The sequence below is a fragment of the Danio rerio genome, chromosome 5 (genome assembly GCF_049306965.1).
Source record: "Danio rerio strain Tuebingen ecotype United States chromosome 5, GRCz12tu, whole genome shotgun sequence".
NCBI lineage: Eukaryota > Metazoa > Chordata > Actinopteri > Cypriniformes > Danionidae > Danio > Danio rerio.
The window spans coordinates 73,155,086-73,175,749 of NC_133180.1; the positions used below are offsets into that span (position 1 = coordinate 73,155,086).

General features: G+C 37.6%; 1 protein-coding gene across 3 annotated transcripts; it reads right to left on the reverse strand.

Annotated features, from left to right (window-relative positions):
• Nucleotides 1-1,013: 1,013 nt before the first annotated feature.
• Nucleotides 1,014-17,453, reverse strand: si:dkey-273o13.3. 3 transcript variants are annotated; one of them, XM_073951641.1, is made up of 9 exons: nt 17,240-17,357; nt 15,418-15,796; nt 14,594-14,809; nt 10,946-14,489; nt 9,396-9,424; nt 8,057-8,218; nt 7,884-7,950; nt 7,681-7,788; nt 1,014-4,332 (listed from the first exon to the last, which is right to left on the reverse strand). In XM_073951641.1, exons 3-9 carry the CDS (start codon nt 14,722-14,724, stop codon nt 3,565-3,567), a joined length of 4,809 nt encoding a protein of 1,602 aa, XP_073807742.1. In that variant the 5' UTR covers nt 14,725-14,809; nt 15,418-15,796; nt 17,240-17,357; the 3' UTR covers nt 1,014-3,564. The 3 variants fall into 3 exon arrangements, with proteins under 3 accessions (XP_073807742.1, XP_073807743.1, XP_073807741.1); XM_073951642.1 differs by having other exon boundaries at nt 15,740-15,796; nt 17,240-17,324; XM_073951640.1 differs by lacking the exon at nt 15,418-15,796 and having other exon boundaries at nt 17,240-17,453.
• Between the last annotated feature and the right edge of the window lie 3,211 nt (nt 17,454-20,664).

The following is a 20,664-nucleotide window of genomic DNA, read 5'->3' on the forward strand; positions in this document are numbered from 1 at the left end:
TAGTTCTTCATTGCAAACTATCCGCTTGTTAAGTGGTGACGTGTTGGTGACGTATGTAATATTGTTTCCGAGTCCAAGCCGCCACTCATTTGAGTGGAGAAATTATTCGTTTATGATCACTTTTTATTCATATCACACATTAAAATTAATTTTACATAAAGTCATAGTGTACACAACAATCTCTGGGCTTGCTGCATAACAAATACCAAAATGTTAACAATTTATTTAAAAAATGTATCACTTTCTGGCCATTGGATATTAGGCATGGACATATATATTGTGCTTGTGAGTTTCGAAAGTATTAAATCGCTTTGTAAATGTTTATAATAACCATTTCATGAGTCTCATACAGTTAAATAGAGCGCTTGGACATGGAATGCCGCTTCGCGTGACGTCACACTTAACAAGCGGATTACTTTTAAACGGGACATATTATGCAAAAATCACTTTTATAAGGTGTGTTGTGGTCACAATGTGTGAATTTAGCCAGCCGTCTAATGGTAAAAATACATTAATTCTATTTGTTTATAATCACACTTGATAAAAACTGTCAGCGGAAACACTTTGATTGACCTTCTCCCTTTGAAAGTGTCATCAGAGGTGAAAAAGCCCCACCCATTAGTCACCATCTCTCCCTCATTAGCATCAAAAGCCCTGAGTGAGAAGCAGCCATCAGCCATTGGGGTTTTCCTAGCATACCTGCCGAATATAAATTTGAAAGGAGGGCTGGGATCACAATCTCATTTAAATTTAAAGCGACAGCCACCAAAATGACTCAATTTAGATCAAAGCATAAAATGGACACTTTCAAAAAGTTATAAAACATTATGTGTGGGTTATTTTGACACACACACACACACACACACACACACACACACACACACACTAGACACATCAGAGACTTATTAAACATCTTGTAAAAACGGGCATAATAGGTGCTCTTTAATACTGTAAATTCCAGGAATAGTTCGCTGCACACTGAAATGACTTTTTAAAACAAGATGCGCTCAACATTAACATTTCTTCTACTTTTATTAACTTGCAATTAATTATAGACATTAATAATACAAACATCAACATCTAGGCTACACACAAAGATGCATTCATACAAGCTGGTGTCCCTTTTCATCCTATTAATGTCAAATACACAAACATGTCAAATTAAAATGACATTCAATTACAACATCCTGCATCCAATTAAGAGGATGTCATCTATTATATTGCATTAAAACAACTAAGAGAAATATTATACAGTGAAAAAAGTACAGACGTCTATTAAATGTTAAATATATGGTGAAATATATGGGTTAAATGATGAAATATATGGATATTTCTTTCTATTACCTACGTTTTTATCACTTATTTTTATTTTTTATTATAAAAAGCATGAGAAGCAGTCATATAATGGCATCATCGCCTTTAAGCATTCAGAATTATTCTCTATATTTTCATATTTCTTCAATGGTTATCATAGACAAAGCTTTAGATGTAAGCGTATTAGCATAATTCTACATGAGCACATGCACTAGTAAGATTAATATCGAATAAATTTTCCTAATAAGCAGCTTTCTCTAGCATTTCTTCATTATATACACCAAAGTCAAGAAGTATTGCTTTAACTAGAATAAGAAAGAAGCGTCCTCCTGTGAGAAGCGTCCTCCTGTGGGCCCAGAGAATATCTCAACATTAAACATGATTGTGTCAGAGGAGCCTCGAGCTTCCTATAGGCGAATACATCAACAACACAGAGAAAATCAAGATGGGATATTAGATATTCAGCGCTGAACCAACTTTAAAGTCATTGTGAAACATTTACAACCCATTTCACTTCTCTAAAGAGAAACGTTTCCAACTCAAACAAGATATCCAGCGGGAGGAAAGGCAGAGACTTTTTGGTTTTGTCCATTAGAAATTCATTTGAAGGTTAAAAGAATGCAGGCAGAGATTAAAGTGAAGGCGGTTAATCCTTATTTACTTGAACTAGGCTAAAAATCTCATGTGTATCCCATTGCTAATGCTTGTTTATTCACTTTGACTGCTATACTCTTAATAAAGATAAATTTACACTGAATTACTGCATTCACTAACAAGATATACATATACAGTTGAAGTCAGAATTATTCGCCCCCCTTGGATTTTGTTTTTATTTTTTAAATAGTTCCCAAGTTATGCTTAACAGAGAAAGGAAATTTTCACATTATGTCTGATAATATTTTTTCTTCTAGAGAAAGTCTGATTTGTTTTATTTCAGCTAGAATAAAAGCAGTTTTAAATTTTTTAAACACAATTTTAAGGTCAAAATTATTAGCCCCTTTAAGCTATATTTTTGTTCGATAGTCTACAGAACAAACCATCATTACACAATAACTTGCCTAATTAGCAGGGCCAGATGGAATCTGCGGACGTTTTTTGCTATTTCTGCGGAGAATTTTGGTAAAAATCTGCGGATTTCTGCAGAATTATTTTGGGAGTATCCAGCGGAGCAGGCACGTGCACACATAGGGCTCAACCTGTGCAGTGCACATGCCCTTTTTAGTCTTGGATAGAAAGTGCCCTTCCAAAATTATCAAAAGTGCCCCCGCGACGCGGCACACCCTCGGTCCCCCCCCCACTTTAGACGGTCTCTGCACGGGCCTGCAGCGGAGTATCATAACTAAAACCTTAATATATGAAATAAAAATAAATTCAGATTTACACATTTACTCATGTAAATAAACAGAATTAATGATGGGCTAAAAATCGGCAGAAATCTAACTAACTAACATGAATTGTTCTTTGTTCATTCATGAAAGTGTTGCCAAATTGTTATTTAAAATATCTTTACATATCTAACAAATTTTAATACAGAGTTTGCATTTGGGAGTGAATTAACCTGTTAGAACCAAAATAAAATTAGAATTTACTTTAAAAAAAAACAACAACTGCAGTATAAACTCTAAAAAAAAAGCTGGGTTGTTATGTTATAACCCAGCATTGGGTCAAATATGGAAAAACCCAACCGTTGGGTTTAAAAACTGTAATTAAAATTTAGTTGAACAATTTAACCCAGGTAGCACGATGGCTTAGCGGTTAGCACTGTCGCCTCACAGCAAGAAAGTTGCTGGTTCTGTTCTCGGCTGGGCGATTCTCCCCTTGTTGGCTTGGATTTCCTTTGGGTGCTCCGGTTTCCCCCACAGTCCAAACACATGCGCTTTTGGTGAATTGGGTAAGCTAAATTGTCCTTGGTGTATATGTGTGAATGAGAGTGTATGGGTGTTTCCCGGTTGCAGCTGGAAGGGCATCCGCTGCGTAAAACATATGCTGGATAAGTTGGCGGTTCATTCCGCTGTGGCCACATCTGATTATTAAAAGGACTAAGCCGAAAAGGAAATGAATGAATGAACCCAGCATTGGATCAAATTTGGACAAACACAACCCTTGGGTGTAAATTGTGTGTTTAAAGTGTCATTTAAATCTAATTAAAAAATTCTACTTAGTGTTAGGTTTGTCCATATTGACAAACGTCGCCGTATTTTCCACCATAAATGCTAAAATAGCTCTCTACATTTGTAAAAATCCATTTAATCACAAGTGAGTGCTCTCCCCATCGTGAATAAAGTGGTTGAGCATTTTTTGAGCAGACTCTAGACCAACCAACCCGTTAATATCCTCTACTACAGCATGGCTGTTCGCATCTCTCCAATTGCCGACAATCTCATCCTCATACAAAACCTGTCTGGTGCCAGCCTGTGAGTGGTGGAGATCCATCATGGATTTATTGCTCCTCAGCTGGACAATATGATCCTGCTCCTGCTGCTCCAGACGCCCAATCGAGTGGATCTCCTCCAGACTAGCGGAAAGCACACGAATGGGAGATCCCAGACTCCGCACTTCAGTGATCTCAAAGGCTGGACCATCTGGATTCTGCTTAAAGCGGGCCAGGCTGGCATCAGTGATGGGAACCGGTAAGGTTTCAGGGTGTACGGTGAACTTGAGATGTGGTATCTGTAGGCCATGAGGAGGAAGACATTTACTTTCCTCACCGCCAGATTCACTCTCTGTATCCACAATGATGCCCCTGGAATACTGATTCATCCCGTCCCATACGCCTTGCCTCTGCTGCCACTGGAAATACGAGGCATTCGCATGATTTCCTTGCGTATTTCTCAAGATCGCCTCTTCTCCCATTTCTGACCAATCGGATTCCTCCTCCTCTGGAAGAGTTCCCAGTGATTGGCTGTCATCGGCGCGCATGGAGACTTTGTCATAGTGATCAGTGTCCATGAACTGAGCTGGAGGTGGTGCGACTGGAAGTGGAGTTTTGTCATCGTCAGACTGTAGCGCTGATGTCACCTGTGACGCACGGACATGGAAACGTTATTAAATTGGGACGGTTATTCTGAGTAGACCCTTATTTGGTATATAATACATAAGTGTGAGCTAAGTATTGTTCGAAAGAACAGTAAAATAAGGAATATGATTTAAAAAATAATTAATTTCAAGACAATAGACCAGTGGTCACCAAACTTGTTCCTGTAGGGTTGGTGTCCTGCAGTTTTTCACTCCAACCCTAATCAAACACACCTGAACAAGCTAATCAAGGTCTTACTAGGTATACAGTACTTGAAACACCCAGGCAAGTGTGTTGATGCAAGTTGGAGCTAAACCCTGCAGGGACACCGGTCCTCCAGGACTGAGATTGGTGACCCCAGCAATAGACATTTTTTACAAGACTGTTATGACGCGTTTAACGGTCAACAGCCTATTAAATTCTTCATTTCGCTCCTGCTGTTCTCACGTAAATCCACTAGAGGCCGCTGTCAACTGACTGATCGACTGACCCACACTCCTCTTTCCCTAAACCCAACCAATAGTGTTTTCAAAAGCACCGGTTGACCTAATCACCCCCTTCCCTAAACCTAACCAACAGTGTTTTCAAAATCAATCCAGAAAAAGAAAAGCCCTCGCCTGTTTTTATCACGTTTTCAGATTTTACCACATTCTCACCCTGCTATTTACTTGTTTATTTTATTTTTTGGCTTCTGTTGCTGCTTTATCCGCTTTCTGGAACTGCTCTTCGCCAGACTCGAACGCTGTCATCATGGTCAACTCCGCTCTGCATCTCAAGTCTGCTAACGTACATGGCGAGCTAACTGGACAAACTGGAAACAGAGGGAAAGCCGTCCATACGGAGGTAAGCGGTTAGTTGGTAAGCGTGAATAGTAATGGCATCATACTGCCCCGTAGTGTTTGGTTTAAAGATTAAATGCAGCCATACATACTTCTGGCTACATATTTCGTACTCTCCAGAAATGTATATAGGGATACGTTTTAGAATGTGCCACACATTCTCTATTGGAGACAGTCTACTTCTCACGCCATCTATTTCTCCCAAAAAATACCTGAAATACTGATTTATCTGACTACAGCACACGTTTCTATGGTGTAATAGTCCATTTTAGATGCCGCCAGGTCTAGAGAAGTCAACAGCGCTCATGGACACTGTTAACATAGGGCTTCCTTTTGGCACAGTACAGTTTTAACTGCCATTTGTGAATTTAAATACTGTGGTACTTGACAAAGGTTTGCCAAAATAGTCCTGAGCCTATCTGGTGATAAGGCAGAGCTATTAAACCCTCTTTTAATTATTTTTTTTTAACATTTCCCAAATGACGTTTAACAGAGCAAGAACAATTTTCACAGTATGTCTGATAATATTTTTTCTTCTGGAGAAAGTCTTATTTGTTTTTTTCTGCTAGAATAAAAGCAGTTTTAATTTTTTTTAAAGCCATTTAAAGACAAAATTATGATCCCCTTAAATTTGTATTTTTTTGATAGTCAACAGAAAAAAAACATTGTTATACAATAACTCGCCTAATTATCCTAACCTGTCTAGTTAACCTAGTAAACCTAGTTAAGCCTTTTATTGTCACTTTAAGCTGTATAGAAGTGTCTCAAAAAATGTCAAGTCAAATATTTTTTACTGTCATCATGGCAAAGATAAAATAAATCAGTTATTAGAGATGAGTAATTAAAACTTATGTTTACATATGTGTTGAAAAAAAATCTTCTCTCCGTTAAACAGAAATTGGGGGAAAATAAGCAGGGGGGCTAATAAGTCAGACTTCAAGTGTAGATGCATGACGATTCTTGATGCAGTTCAGCGTATGCATTGAATTTCCTCCAGATTCCTTGAGTCTTTTAATGATGTTATGCAGTGTTGAAGGTGAAATATCCTAATGTCTTCCTATCTTTCTTTGAAGAACATTGACTTTAAACATTTCACAAATTTTCTGACATATTTGTTGGCAAACAAATGGCGATCCTCTGCTCACCTTTGCTCATAAAGAACAAGAGCTTGCTTGGATGCTGCTTTTGTACCAAATCATAATTACAATCACCTGTTGACATCACCTGTTTCAAATAACATCATTTAAACAATTTATCTGATTACTAGCCCTAAACTGCTCCTGTCCCAACCTTTATGTTAATGTGCTGCAAGAACCAAAATTGTAATATGTGTTTAATTTGAAAACAAAACTATACAAATCACGAGGAACACATTAAATAATGTTTGTTGTATTGTCTGCAATGAAATACAAGTCAAAGTAAATTTAGAAATCACCTCTTTCCTCCCTCTTCACCTCTTTTTATTTGTATTTTCCATAATGTCCCAACATTTTCTGATTCGGGGTTGTATTTCATATTTACATATATTATATTTAGCCTGAGCTATAATATAGTGATAGTGAAATGAAGCTTTCTTAACCAGTGAAGTGCTCGACACACAATTGTTTCGGAAAAAGGTTCGTTACTCGAAGCTTTCTAAATCAGAGCTCGATAAGGACCTCTTCTGGTTAAAGTGTGGTAAAGCACTGTGTTGCATTAATGTCAAATGTTCACAACTGACCAACTCATTCATGTAGTAATACAATAACAGTAATATAAACAAATTACTCAATTACTGTAGTTTTTACACATAGGTATGTTACATCACACCATTGATGACTGTAGTAAAATCTAAGGTATTTAAAACTATTTGTATTTATCGTATTCCAACTAGTCCTTCCCCCACCCACTTGTTCCAAGCAGGGATCGAACCAGCAATTCCTGCATGGGAGATGAATGCTCTAGGAGGAGGCTATGTCAATGATGCTTTTAAACTCACTCGCCAGCTAGCCTGCGTTAAACACTTAACTACAATATGCAGTGGTTTTCTTTAAAGATAGTTGTAAAAAATACGCTAATACACTTTAGTATGTTTCAAAACCTTTTTACTATAAATTACTATTATATTTTAGTTTAATTACTGGTGTGTGAGACCTGTGCAGTGCTTCGAAACAGTAGAAATGTATGTAATCGACGCCTAATCTCTCGCTATACACTTTAACCCGTGAGGGTGTTTAAATCTTTGAATCAAAAATCGAAGCAGTCAAGTGGGTATAGGCGAAAATGAAGCTTCGGACGTCACTAATCACGTGATGATGGCAAAACAAATCAAGCTCCAATACACTGCTTCACTGCGAGATTTATCGTTTTTTTTATACATGCTTCGAAGCCTCGGCGCACAACGTGACATCACTACTATAATATAATTGAATGGTAATAAATAAGTACTATGAAGGAATGTCTACATATCTAAGGACATGGCATTGCTGCGGTATATGTAGCATGTAAATACAAATATTATTTATAACTCACATTAATAGTCTCTAGACCCTGGATGGTGGTCTTTGCTGTAGACAGCTGATCTGTGAGCTCTGAGATTCGCTGATTCAGCCGTTCACGCTCTCCATCCATACTCTGTGCCTTCATTAAAAACAGACAGATTAACAATAAAGTCGCATTTGAAATAGTTTGGGTTTTTGTAAATCAAGAGATAGAAGCATTAAACTGGGCATTACCACGCAATGCAGTTTTTTCTCCAGGAGGTGGTTGGTTTGCTGTGTGCAGGAGTAGTTGTCATGAAGTCTGATGAAAAAGAAAAACAGAAAACAATAATCCTAAAACAGCATTTGATGTGCATGCATTGTGTTAATCCTATAATACAACACAGCAGTTCAGCGTTGAGTCTCACCTTGTGAACCGATCCATTAGGCTAGTAAGCTCAATGCGAGTTCTCTGTAACTCAGACTCAAGGAGCTGGTGGCCAGTTTTGAACTCAGCTCCCATACATTCCATGCGCACAGTGGTCTGCAGTAAGCTGTGGTGGAGAACCTCATTCTGTTCCTGTAACATCCTAGACAGATCCAATAGACTAACAGTCAAACAAGAACTTCTCGTTGAGGCTTCTACATTAAGTATGTTTCCATCCACCTAACTGTTGCGAATTTTGGAATATCATATAAAAAAGGCTTAATGGAAAGTCAAGATGTGCATATATTTTGAAAATGTGCGTAAAAAAAAACAACAACTCAGGCTTATTCTGAAAATGTACCTCTATATACATATTTTTAGAGTGCCAAATACGTCCCAGGAGCTAAATTTTGTTTTGAAGTTTTTATTTTGCGAATCCACCGAAGGTCGCTGTGTACGCTTTTTGAGATCTCAAATTTCTCTCGTGAGTGCCATTCGCGCCTGCTCTTCTCACATAAACCCACCAGAGACCGCTGTCGACTGACTGACTGACTGACTGACTGACTAATCGACTGACCCACCCTCCTCCTTTCCTAATACTAACTAACAGTGTTTTTAAAAGCACCGATTGACTCGCGTTGTACCCAACGTACATGACGAGCTAACTAGACAAACTGGTAACAGCGGAAAGGCCATCCATACAGAGAACAGGAACGGCGTCGTACCGCCCTGTAATGTTCATTTAAAAAAAGAAATGCAGCCATACGTACTTCTGGCTACATACATTTCAAACTCCAGAGACGTATATACCTGTAGAGCTACATTTTCAGAATGAGCCTATGTTGAAAAAACATATGCGTATGATACACTGTAAAGTTTATTGATAAACAAATTTTTAAAGGATCACATGCTTATGATTGCTTGCAGCCGGTCCCTCATTATTCAATTTATGATTCACCAATCAGACGATTCCTAATCCACTATGAATACCCTATTTACACGTTCTGCCCGTGTTTACGTGGGTTTCCCCCGGGTTCCCCGGTTTCCTCCCACCTTCCAAAAACATGCAACTTAAGTTAATTGACTGATCCAAATCGGCACCATAGACATGCTCCTAGTAAATAGTTATCACTTAAGAGCAATCCCTATTTGTTCATTAGCTACTACAGCAGGGGAGTTCTCGAGATCTACCTGAGCTCAAACTCCCTTCTCAAACTGTTTTGCTTTACATCATCCTAATGAAGCTAAAATAAATCTTTCCAGATCCAAAAGAAAAGCAAGGTAACACTTTCGCCAAGAGCATGCAAACTAAAGAATGTGAAAGTAAACAAGAGACTTACATTAACTTCTCCAATTCTGGGTGGGTTCCCTGTGCAGAGATGAAAGCAGATCTGATTTAATAAATAATATGAATTGTATATGCATCTTTTAAAATTCAAAGCAGTAGTGTAAATAGACCCAATCCCATTTCTGTTTCTCACAATTACATAAAGCGGTCAGAGGCGCTGCTAGCGGGGGGAAAATTAGGAAGATTCTTAGGGCCCATGTCGTTTTGGGGCCCCCAGAGATACTATTAGGGGCCCACCAAAACCTATTTCGTTCACAACACCATCCCCCCTCTTCACTTTTGTCCACAACCCCCCCCCCCCCCCTTTACTTTCAAACCAAACTCCCACCCCCACCCACCACACTGGGGTTACTTTGATCCGCGAAACACACCACCCCATCTTCCATTAAAAATACTTTCTTGGGCCCGTACCAGCCAGTGGTGCCCCTGGAAGGGGTAGAGGTGTCTTGATTCTCTGTTCGTTGGAGGCATGAGGGTAACAAAAGAGCCAGATAGCCTTTCAAACAATGATTTTCTGGGACCCCACGACAAATAAAGGGGTATGAGAAATTTCCCTGAACACACCAGCTAAAACAGAAACATGCCTATGTGGGCTAGGAAACCCAAATTTAGCATTTTTACTACAACCAAGCACTAATACAACATTTTTACTACAACCTTTGTTTTATTACATTCATAACGACGTTCATTTACAGGTTTTTAAAATAATTGTTTAAAGCAAAAACTAAATTAAGCTAATGATAGCCCCACACTATTTTTTTTTACATTCTTATACCCAATGACTTGACAGATTAGGCTACCCTGTCAGAAAAGGCAGACTTTAAACTGTGCTTGTGCCTTTTGTATTGAATATTGCAGACAACATCTTGTGTGACGTATTAGCATTTAATTACATACAGAATGACATGTGCAGGTGTAGTAGTGGTGTCCCATTTCTTTGGGGAATATTTTCAGCCCTACCCCTTCTGACCCAGATTTGCCATAAATCTTGCTCAGCAGGCATGCATACGGCACTAGCATATAGCATGTAGGCCAAACATGGCCCTGATTTGGCAGAGGTGGCACCGTCTTTAAGGCGGCACACAATATATGGCCCAGATGTTAATAATTGATATACATTTAAAATACATTGTTAGTATTTTCAAATAAAGAAAATAAAATCTACCAATCAGGTTGCTCTGAGAAAAAGCACGCTCACAGCATGCCTAAAGTGCAATGATTGGCACACCATCATTTCTGGCCCAGTTCAGGCTCAGTGATGGTTTAGTAACTTGGCTGAGACTTGGCCTAGATATGGTCCATGTTTAGCCCTTGTCTGGAAGCCAGACTTGGTCTAGTCATGTATCGTATTTCACTGCGGCATGTGGGCAAAGCAAAAGCTGATTTTGTGGGCCAGAACTAGGTCAGAGATATTTTGTTATGTGGCTGTTTTCAGCCCTACCTCTTAATTTCCTGTTTCAAGAGCCAAGGAGAAGGCGTAGGTTTAAGAGGAAAAAAGTACTGGGATTGGGCCAAAGTTTCATTGTGCTGAAAGCCACTTACCTTTGGAAATGAGGATGGCTCTTGGTAGCTCACTGTGGACTGGTCATCCTGGATAGTGGAGCTGGCGGAAGAATCTGACTTGGTAGAATGTGGAGAAGTAGATCGCTGGCCAACTGGCGAGTGGCGAAGATGGCTTTGATGATCATCATCGTGGTAATGATGATGGTGTTGGGTCTCTGGTTGGGAATGGTGATGAGATTCTGAATGCTTGTGGTGCTCTGGATGGTTAGACTCTATGTTGGAAATTTGATGGGAATTGGAATGGGAAAGATTATGAGAGTCCTGAGATTTGTGGTGATGGTAAAGATCTGATTCATCAGAGGGGTTATCATGACTTGCCCAGTGGAAAATCTGAGGGTGAGATTCCGAAGGGTTGTGATCACTGTGGTGTTGGTGAAACTCCAAATGGGAAAGGTGTCCTTTAGAGAGTGATGTGTTGTGATTGTGGGAATTGTGATGGTGGGATTCTAATTGGGAATGTTGAGTTTCCGAATACTTGAGATGTTGAGGATGGTTAGAATCTGAACTAGAGTGGTGATGAGAAAAGGAGTGATGGTGAGAATCTTGAGATTTGTGGTGATTTGTGCAATGATCAGTATCTACTTGAGATTTATCCTGACTTTCTGAGTGAAAATGGTGAGACTCTGGAGGATTATTATTATCACTGTGGTGGAATTCTAAATGGGAAACATGTCCTTTAGATTGTGATAGCCTGTGATCTTGGACGTCAAAATGTGTTTTGGGATGACTTTCGTAAAGATGGTGCGAATTAGAGTGAGCAGGGCTTTTTAGATAACCATCAGACAAGTGATGGTGGTGAAGATTATGGTGAGAGTCTCTTTGAGAGGAATGGTAATGGTTAACTGGTAAAGCGCTATGAGAATGTTGGTGAGTTTCAGTGGGGGGATCATTGTGAAAATGATGGAGCTCTGGTTCTGAAATTGAAGTGCGATGAGGGTTGGAGTGATTAGGATGAGCATGATGATGGTTTTGAGATTTGAGATGAGTGGACTCATAATCAGACTGATGGTGAGTTTCTGAATTGTTAGAGAGTTGAGATATACTTCCATGCTCTCTGTGGTGGTGTAGAGGAGGGGGTGGTGAATAAGAACGGTGAGATTTTGGATGGGAATGATGGTGGGTAGTTTCTGAATAGGTGGAACTATGGTGTGAAGCTGAGGTATGGTGACTTTCATGGTGGTGATGTGGAGGTGAAGGTGAGTGATGATGATGATAAGTTTGTAATTCTGAGTTAGAGGTGTGTGTTGGGCTGTGCTGAGCTCCCTGATGGTATTGTGATGGAGAATGTAAATGATGATGGGAATCTGAATGAGGAGAATGAGAATGAGGTGATGGGTCATGATGAGTTTCATGGTGGTGATGTGATGATGGTGAGTGATGTTGATGAGAGTCTGAATGGGAATGATGGTGATGGGAGTCTGGGTGGGAATGATGGTGATGGGAGTCTGGATGGGAATGATGGTGATGGGAGTCTGGATGGGAACGATGGTGATGGGAGTCCGGGTGGGAATGATGGTGATGGGAGTCTGGGTGGGTTTGGTGGTGTTGAGAGTCTGAATGAGATTGATGGTGGTCTGAATCTGGATGGGTATGATGGTCATGAGAATCTGGATGGGTATGAGAGAGATGAGAGTCTGGATAGGAATGATGGTCATGAGAGTCTGGATAGGAATGATGGTCATGAGAGTCTGGATGGGTATGAGGATGATGAGAGTTTGGATGGGAATGATGGTGGTCTGAATCTGGATGGGAATGATGGTGATGGGTGTTTGAATGGGTATGATGGTGATGAGAGTCTGGGTGAGAATGATGGTGATGGGAGTCTGGATGAGAATGATGATGATGGGAGTCTGGATGGGAATGATGGTGGTCTGAATCTGGATGGGTATGATGGTGATGAGAGTCTGGATGGGTATGAGCGTGATGGGAGTCTGGATGAGAATGGTGGAGTTGAGAGACTGGATGGGAATGATGGTGATCTGAATCTGGATGGGTATGATTGTGATGAGATTCTGGATGGGACTGATGATGAGAATCTGGATGGGCATGATGGTGATGAGAGCCTGGATGGAAACGATGGTGATGGTTTTCTGATTCTGGAGAACAAGGACATGAAGGTGAGCTGTGACAATCTTCTTTGTGATGATGGTGAGATGGAGAGGATTTGTGGTGTGAATGTCGATGATTGAGATGTTGCTCTTTGGGGGACGTTTGCTGCTTCTTCTGACCTTTATGGCCACGTTCAGTCCCAGATGAAAGACCTTTTGAGGAAGAGCTAGCATTGCTTGTATCACTTTTTGTACTGCTGTGACGATGCCTGGAAGCAGACTGCTGCTGCTGCTGCTGCTGCTGCTGCTGGTGAAGTAGGTCCCGTTCGGAATAACAGTGCTTGTTGGAGTGGGAGTTTTTTCTTGAATGTGAGTGCTTTTTGGAATGGGAGTGTTTACTGGAGTGAGAACGCTTACTGGAGTGAGAATGCCTACTAATGTGTGAATGCTTGCTTACATGAGAGTGGGCAGTCGATGTTCTGGAACTGGCACTGCTTCCCGGGCGACTTCTGGTAATCTTTGACTTCTTTTCTCTTTTGTGTTCAGGCTTTGGAGACAATATTTTTGGAGATGTTGAAGTCTGCCCAGGGCTCGAAGGCCTCTGAACATCTGTTACCCCAAGAGATGTAAGTCTGGATGGGCTGAGCACCTGCCTAGTGATTTCATTCAAAAAGGCTGAAAATTTCATCTTCTCCTTCACAAAGGTCTTATGGGCTTCTTGTTTCCTTTTCTCTCGCTCTTTTTCATCCAAGTCTCCAACACCAGAATGGTCTAGTCGCCTTGACAGAACCTCCATAGATTTGGTCTTTCTAATGTTTGGATTTCCTTTGGCATGACTCTGTTTTTGCCCCTTATTCCCCTTTTCATTCTGTAGTTGAGAACGCTTCTTCAGAGTCCCTCCACTTTTCTCATTGACGGTCATGTTCTTTTCCATGCTTGTAGACTTCTTGAGATGGTCATCAGAATCAACATCCAGTAAAGGCGTTGTATCTACATCATCTTCATCATCCTCGAAGGCTTTCCTGCCTCTGCTGATATCCATACATGACTGTGAGTGTTGCGGACGCCGAATATCTCGCTTGGACCCAGAAGGCAAAGGGACATTTTCGACACTGGTTTCAGATGACCAAGAAGATCCTGAACCAGAGGAAGAGGAGGATGAAAAGCTAGAATTGGAAAAATATGATTTAGAAGAGGAAGACGAAGTGGAACTGGAGGAGGAAGAGGATTCAGAAGAAGAGGAATCAGAACTGGACGAGCTTGAAGTCTTTGACAAGGAACTAGAGGAAGACCCAGAAGAGTTTGAAGAAGTCACTGAAGCTTTGGAGTGAGATTTTTTTCTCGGTGTGTGTCGTTTGTCCTGACGTTGTGGATGCTGTTGATGGTGGTGATGATGATGACGGCTGTCAGCTTTGGAGTGACGATGGTTATAATGTTCCTGAATATGATGATGACCACTGATGACATCTGAAATGCTAAATAAAAAGTGAAGAAAAAATTACTTCAACTCCTTTTGCTGAATGATATCTCAAATGCACATGGCTTAAGTAACATATATATCATAATATAACTGGATCACCTCTTCTCCTCGTGGTCCTCCTGATGGTGTGTGTCGTGGTGATGATGGTGGTGGCGATGAGAGGAGTGCCGCCGCTGATGGTGAGGATGATGATGGTGTTGACTGTGGTGATGTATCTGATGGTGAGCCATTGCCTGTGTTCTTGCTTCTTGTCAGAAACACAGTTTAATTCAGTTGTGTGCAGTTTTTGCTGATTTCCAAGCTACAAATCACCCTCTGAAAAAACATTTAATGGGAGAAATGAGTTATTACACATATACATTGTCAGTTGCAAATCCACAAATGTTGTGCCTATGAAAAAGCAAAGCTGAATAATAACATTTGAAGGGATAGTTCATCGTGAAAATCAAAATTCAGTCAACATTTACACCCTTTACTTTCCAAATTTTTATGATTTTCTGATGAACACAAAAGAAGATATTTTGAAGTAAGATGGAAACTCAACCCAGGGTCATTCTGATTATGTACTTCTATATACATTTATGGAGAACGCAAAGTTTTTTGCAGTTTTTGTTTTTGTAAATCCACCAGAGGCCTCTGTTTACGCTTTTTGAGATCTCAAACTTCTCTCGCGAGTGCCATTTGCGCCTGCTGTTTTCATGTAAATCCACTAGAGGCCGCTGTCTACTGCCTGACTGATCGAGTGACCTACCCTGATAGTGTTTTTAAAAGCACCAATTGACCCGTCTACCCACTTCCCTAGACCCAACCGACAGTTTTAAAAAGAAATCCAGGAAAAGAAAAGCCTCCCACGTTTTCAGATTTTACCACATTCTAACCCTGTTATTGCCGTATTTGTTTTAATTTTTTGGCTTTTGCCTTACCTGAATTCTGGAACTGTTCTTTGCCGGACTTCAACACCCTAGTCACAGTCAACTCCACTTTGTGTCTTAAATTCTCTGATGTATGCAGTGAGCCACTGGGCAAACTGGTAACAGCAGGAAATCCGTCCTCACGGAAGTAAGCGATCAGCTAATATAGTAAAATAGTGCAAAGGACTGGCGTCATACCACCACAGTAGCATTCATTTCAAAGGCGAAATGCAGCCATACGTTCCTCTGGCTACATAATTTGCGATCTCCAGAAATGTATATAGGACTACGTTTTTGGGATGAGCCTATGTTGTGGACTTGTATTTTTTCCTACTATGGAGGTCAATGGTTACACGTTTTCAGCTTCTTCCAAAATATCTTCTTTTGTGTTCTGAAAAAGAGTAAAAATTGAGCCCATTTAAATTTTTGGGTGAACTATCCCTTTAAATATCAGAATTTATGATTGGCAATTATATATATATATATATATATATATATATATATATATATATATATATATATATATATATATATATATATATATATATATATATATATATATATATATTATCTAATATAAAGAATACTTGTTATATGAAAAAATAAGCAATTAGTAATAAAAAGTCAGTAAACAAGTTGCCTTAAAAGCAACTGTTTGACTTTATTTTAGAAAAAGTGAGAAAACCTATTGTAACCACTGTAAAACCCAAAAAGTTAAGGTAACTTCTACCATTTGAGGAAACCGATTGCAACAAACTATTTGAGTTAAAAAAAAAAATTCTCTATATGAGTATTGTAAACTTACTTAATTTAAGTTGAAGTAATAAGGTATTTTATTAACTCATTACCTTCAACACAGAGTTCAAAACTCTTTTCAAATGAGTAGGATAAACTTTCGGTCAATTTTGAGCTACATTCATTTTTTACACTTAATTTTATAATTATGCACATATTTACTTAATAACGGAAGGCAGATTTACTCACTTTTATTAAGTAAAGTAAACTTACTGCTTTAAAAGCAACAGGTGAACCCATCTCTGGTCCCACTTTATATTAAGTGGCCTTTACTAATGTGTATTTAAACAGGAATGAATAGTTTATTACAATGTACTTATTGAGTAAATACATGTAGTTACTGTGTACTTATGATTGATTAAACACATGTATGTAATTACATCTGTAATTAACGTTTATATTTACATTTGTAAATACACTATTGACCATCCCTTACACCTTAACCCACCCTTAAACCTTCCCATACCAGCAAACCTGTCCATAACCCAACCTCTATCCCAACTAAAAAGCATCACAAGTTTTCTCAAATACATTATGAACACAGTAAGTACATTGTATTTATTTTTTGATGTAAGTACATAGTAGTTAAGGACACTCAATATAAAGTGGGACCCCATCTATTAATTAAAGTCAACTAATCACTTTAAAAGTAACATTTACTCACTTTTTTATTTAAAATAATCTAATCACTTTAAAAGCAATTGTTCACTTTTCTTAAGTCAACTAATCGCTTTAAAAGCCACATGTTTACTCACTTTTCTTCAGTAAAGTCAACTAATCGCTTTAAAAGCAACAGGTTTACTCACTTTTCTTAAGTAAAGTCGACTAATCACTTTAAAATCAACATGTTTACTAATTTTTTTTAAGTAAAGTCGCTTATTTAAGTGGAGTAATTGCTTTTTACAGTGTACATCAATCTTCATTGAATAATTAATAGTCAAGTAACATACTAGTGCATGCAATACATTTCTCTAGCATGTTTAATTAACATAAAATAAAATCTGTTGGTAGTTAGCTAGGTAATATTGCGAAATCTTACCTTAAAAGGGTTAAAAATTGCTTTACTCCCAACTGTATTATAAAACAAACCAGACAAGAGCTGCAGGCTTGAAGGGTTCAGGAGTGATGATGATGATGAGAGCTCTGGTATTTTCAGCTTTTCTATGCGTGTCCGTCCGGCCCCTTTATTTGACACGGCTGATTTTCCAACAGCCATCAGCACAGTGTGAGCACCAGATGTCAATAATTCCTATGTCATTGTCTGAAGCGCCCGTGGCAAATATGTGCGGCAATGGCAACAACATCAATTCAGAGCTAAAACAGCTTTTGAAAGGGAGATTATTTTCCATAGATGATCATGATCGTGGATAAGTTTTTGTTTACTGGTCGTGCTTGTTGTCTTATGTTGCACTGAAAAATTTTAGTCAGTAGCCAAAGAATACATTGCATGGGTCAAAATGATCAGTTTCTCTTTTATGCCAAAAATCATTAGAATACTAAGTTAAGAGTTTGTTTCATAAAGATATCTTGTACATTTACAACTGTAAATATTTTAAAAATTAATTTTCGGTAAGTACACTGAAAGCAAAAGCCTAACGGGATCAACTTGAATGATTTCAACATCTCATACCTAAAAGAATGTTTTTTCTGATCATTTAAAACTGAAAACCATAATCAATTAAGTGGAAGCTATTTATTTCATGTAGCTGTAAAAAGCTGAAGTCATTTGTTTAAGATTTCACTTTTCACAGTACACTGTTAAAAGTTCTGGGTTCCACATAAGCATCAACATGACAACATGAAGGAATTAAGTTAACTTATTAGTTTACAAATTTAAGTGGACTGAACATAAAACAGTTAAGTAGTCCCCAAAAAACCACAAGAATTTTAAATAAGTAGTTTGAACAAACATCAATTATCCTTTTTTGAGTGTAGTTGTCAGCCAAAATTTGTCATATATTTCCAAAATTTAAACTACACTGTAAAAAATCTGAAATTACAGAAATTTACCAGAAAATAACAGACGTTAAATTACAGAAAATTTAAATTTTAAGGAAATTTCTGTAATTTATTGACTGCTATTTGAGGGTAAATGTCTGTAATTCAATTTTTAGAAATTTACCGTAAAATAATGGCCATTATTTTACTCTAAATTTTTGTCATTTAATGTCGTTATTTTACAGTTCATTTCTGAAATTTAACGGTCGCTATTTTACTGTAATTTTTTTTTTATTTAATGGCCGTTATTTGACGGTAAATTTCTGTAATTTAATTGCTGTTATTTTATGGTAAATTTCTGTAATTTAATTGTCGTTATTACACAGTAAATTTCTGTAATTTAATTGCCGATATTACACAGTAAATTTTTTTAATTTAATGGCTGTTATTTTACGGTCAATTTCTGTAATTTAATAGCCGATATTACACAGTAAATTTTTTAATTTAATGGCTGTTATTTTACGGTCAATTTCTGTAATTTAATAGCTGTTATTTTACAGTAAATTTCTGAAATTTAACAACCGATATTTTACAGTAAATTTTTGTCATTTAATGGCTGTTTTTTGTTTTTTTTTGTTGATAAATTTCTGAAATTTTTTAAACTTAATGGTCGTTATTTAAAAGTAAATTTCTGTAAGGTTATGGCCGTTATTTTTTTACGATAAATTTCTGTAATTATGCTGTTATTTTATGCTTTTTTTTCAGCACCCCAGCTACCAAAAAGAAAAAGAAAAAACGTAAAACTATGGATTTTTTTACAGTGTATATCTTAAAACTACATCAATAGAAATCTTATTTATTCAACTTTTGGAAGATGTTCACTGTAAAAAAAAATTACAACATGAAGGAATTAAGTTAACTTATTAGATTTTACTTTAATTATTTTACTTATTAGATAATACTTTAATTTAAATGGATTGAACAAAAATCAATTAAGTTGTCCTCGCCGAAAACCTCAAAAACTGTGTTGTTTCAGCTCATTTTAAATAAGTAGTTTGAACAAGCAGCAAACATCTTTTTGAGGGGTTGCCAGACCCAAAAAAAAGTGTGCCAGACAAAAAAATATTGTCCAAAAATTGTTCTTAAATTGTCATATATCCTAACACTGCATCAACTGAAATCTTATTTATTCAGCTTTTGGAAGATGTTCACTGTAATAAAAATGCTGGGTTCCACCCTATCAGCTTGTGACAATATGAAAGAATTAAGTTAACTTATTAGTTATTACAAATTGAAGTGGATCCACCCTATCAGCTTGTGACAATATGAAAGAATTAAGTTAACTTATTAGTTATTACAAATTGAAGTGGATTGGACATAAAACAATTGAATTGTCCCCTCAAAAACCTTAAGAATTGTGTTGTTTCAGCTAATTTTAAATAAGTAATGTTGACCCAACACAAATCGATTAAGTTAACTTTATCGTATTAACAAATTAAAGTAGATTGAACATAAAACAATTAAGTTCTCTCCCAAAAAACATAAGAATAGTGTTGTTTCAACTCATTTTAAATATGTAGTTTAAACAAGCAGCAAAAGTCATTCTTTTAGTGTATATCTTAAAACTAGATGAAAGAAAATCTTATTCATTCAGCTTTCAAGAGATGCATAAATCTCAATTTCCCAAAGAAAATCACACATAGGAAATGTCATTATTATTTGTCTTCATCTTATTCATGTATTAGTTTTTCGATGAACACATAATAAATAATACATTTCTTTGCTTCATGGGTTTGGTCTGTCGACACTATCGATAGTGTACCAGGGATAAGGATTCATTCAGGGTGGAGTCATTGGAAATCAATTTGAATATACAATAATACACGTTTACAGGCACATGTTTGGTCTCACCATTCATGCCACCATTTAACAATGTGAAACATCAGCTGATCACAGCAGTGACCATATAAATATTGATCATAAAGCCTTGTGAAACAATGAGAGATGGTTCACACAAAAACTATCTTACAATTTACTCATTTTTAACTCATAATTTACTCATCATTTACTTTCACTTGTTAGAAACCTGTGTGAGTTTCTTTCTGCTGTTGAATACAAAAGATGATATTCAGAAAAATGTTGAAAAAAGCCATTGACTTTCATGGTATTTTTGTTGCTATTATGGTTGTCAATGGCTGTTGTTTTACAGTATTCTTCAGCATATCTTCATTGAGATTTATTATAGCAGTTGCATATATTTTCATTTATTCAATCATTCATTTTATTTTCAGCTTAGTCCCTTTATTAAATCAGGGGTCCCCACAGCAAAATGAATCACTAACTTGTCCAGCATATGTTTTACACAGTGGATACCCTTCCAGCTGCAACCCATTGTTGGGAAACACCCATACACATTCATTCACACACACTCATACACTACAGCCAACTTAGTTTATTCAATTACCCATATAGCACATGTCTTTGGACTGTGGGGAACATCGAAGCACCCTGAGGAAACCCATGCCA

Bases quoted from the DNA above. Each gene is read 5' to 3' on its own strand.
- si:dkey-273o13.3 (XM_073951640.1), bottom strand. From the start codon at position 14,724: ATGGCTCACCATCAGATACATCACCACAGTCAACACCATCATCATCCT. The intron at 7,951-8,056 runs GTGAGACTCAAC...CTTTTTCATCAG, and splicing joins CTAATGGATCGGTTCACAAG to ACTTCATGACAACTACTCCT. The intron at 7,789-7,883 runs GTAATGCCCAGT...TTTTTAATGAAG, and splicing joins AGAAAAAACTGCATTGCGTG to GCACAGAGTATGGATGGAGA.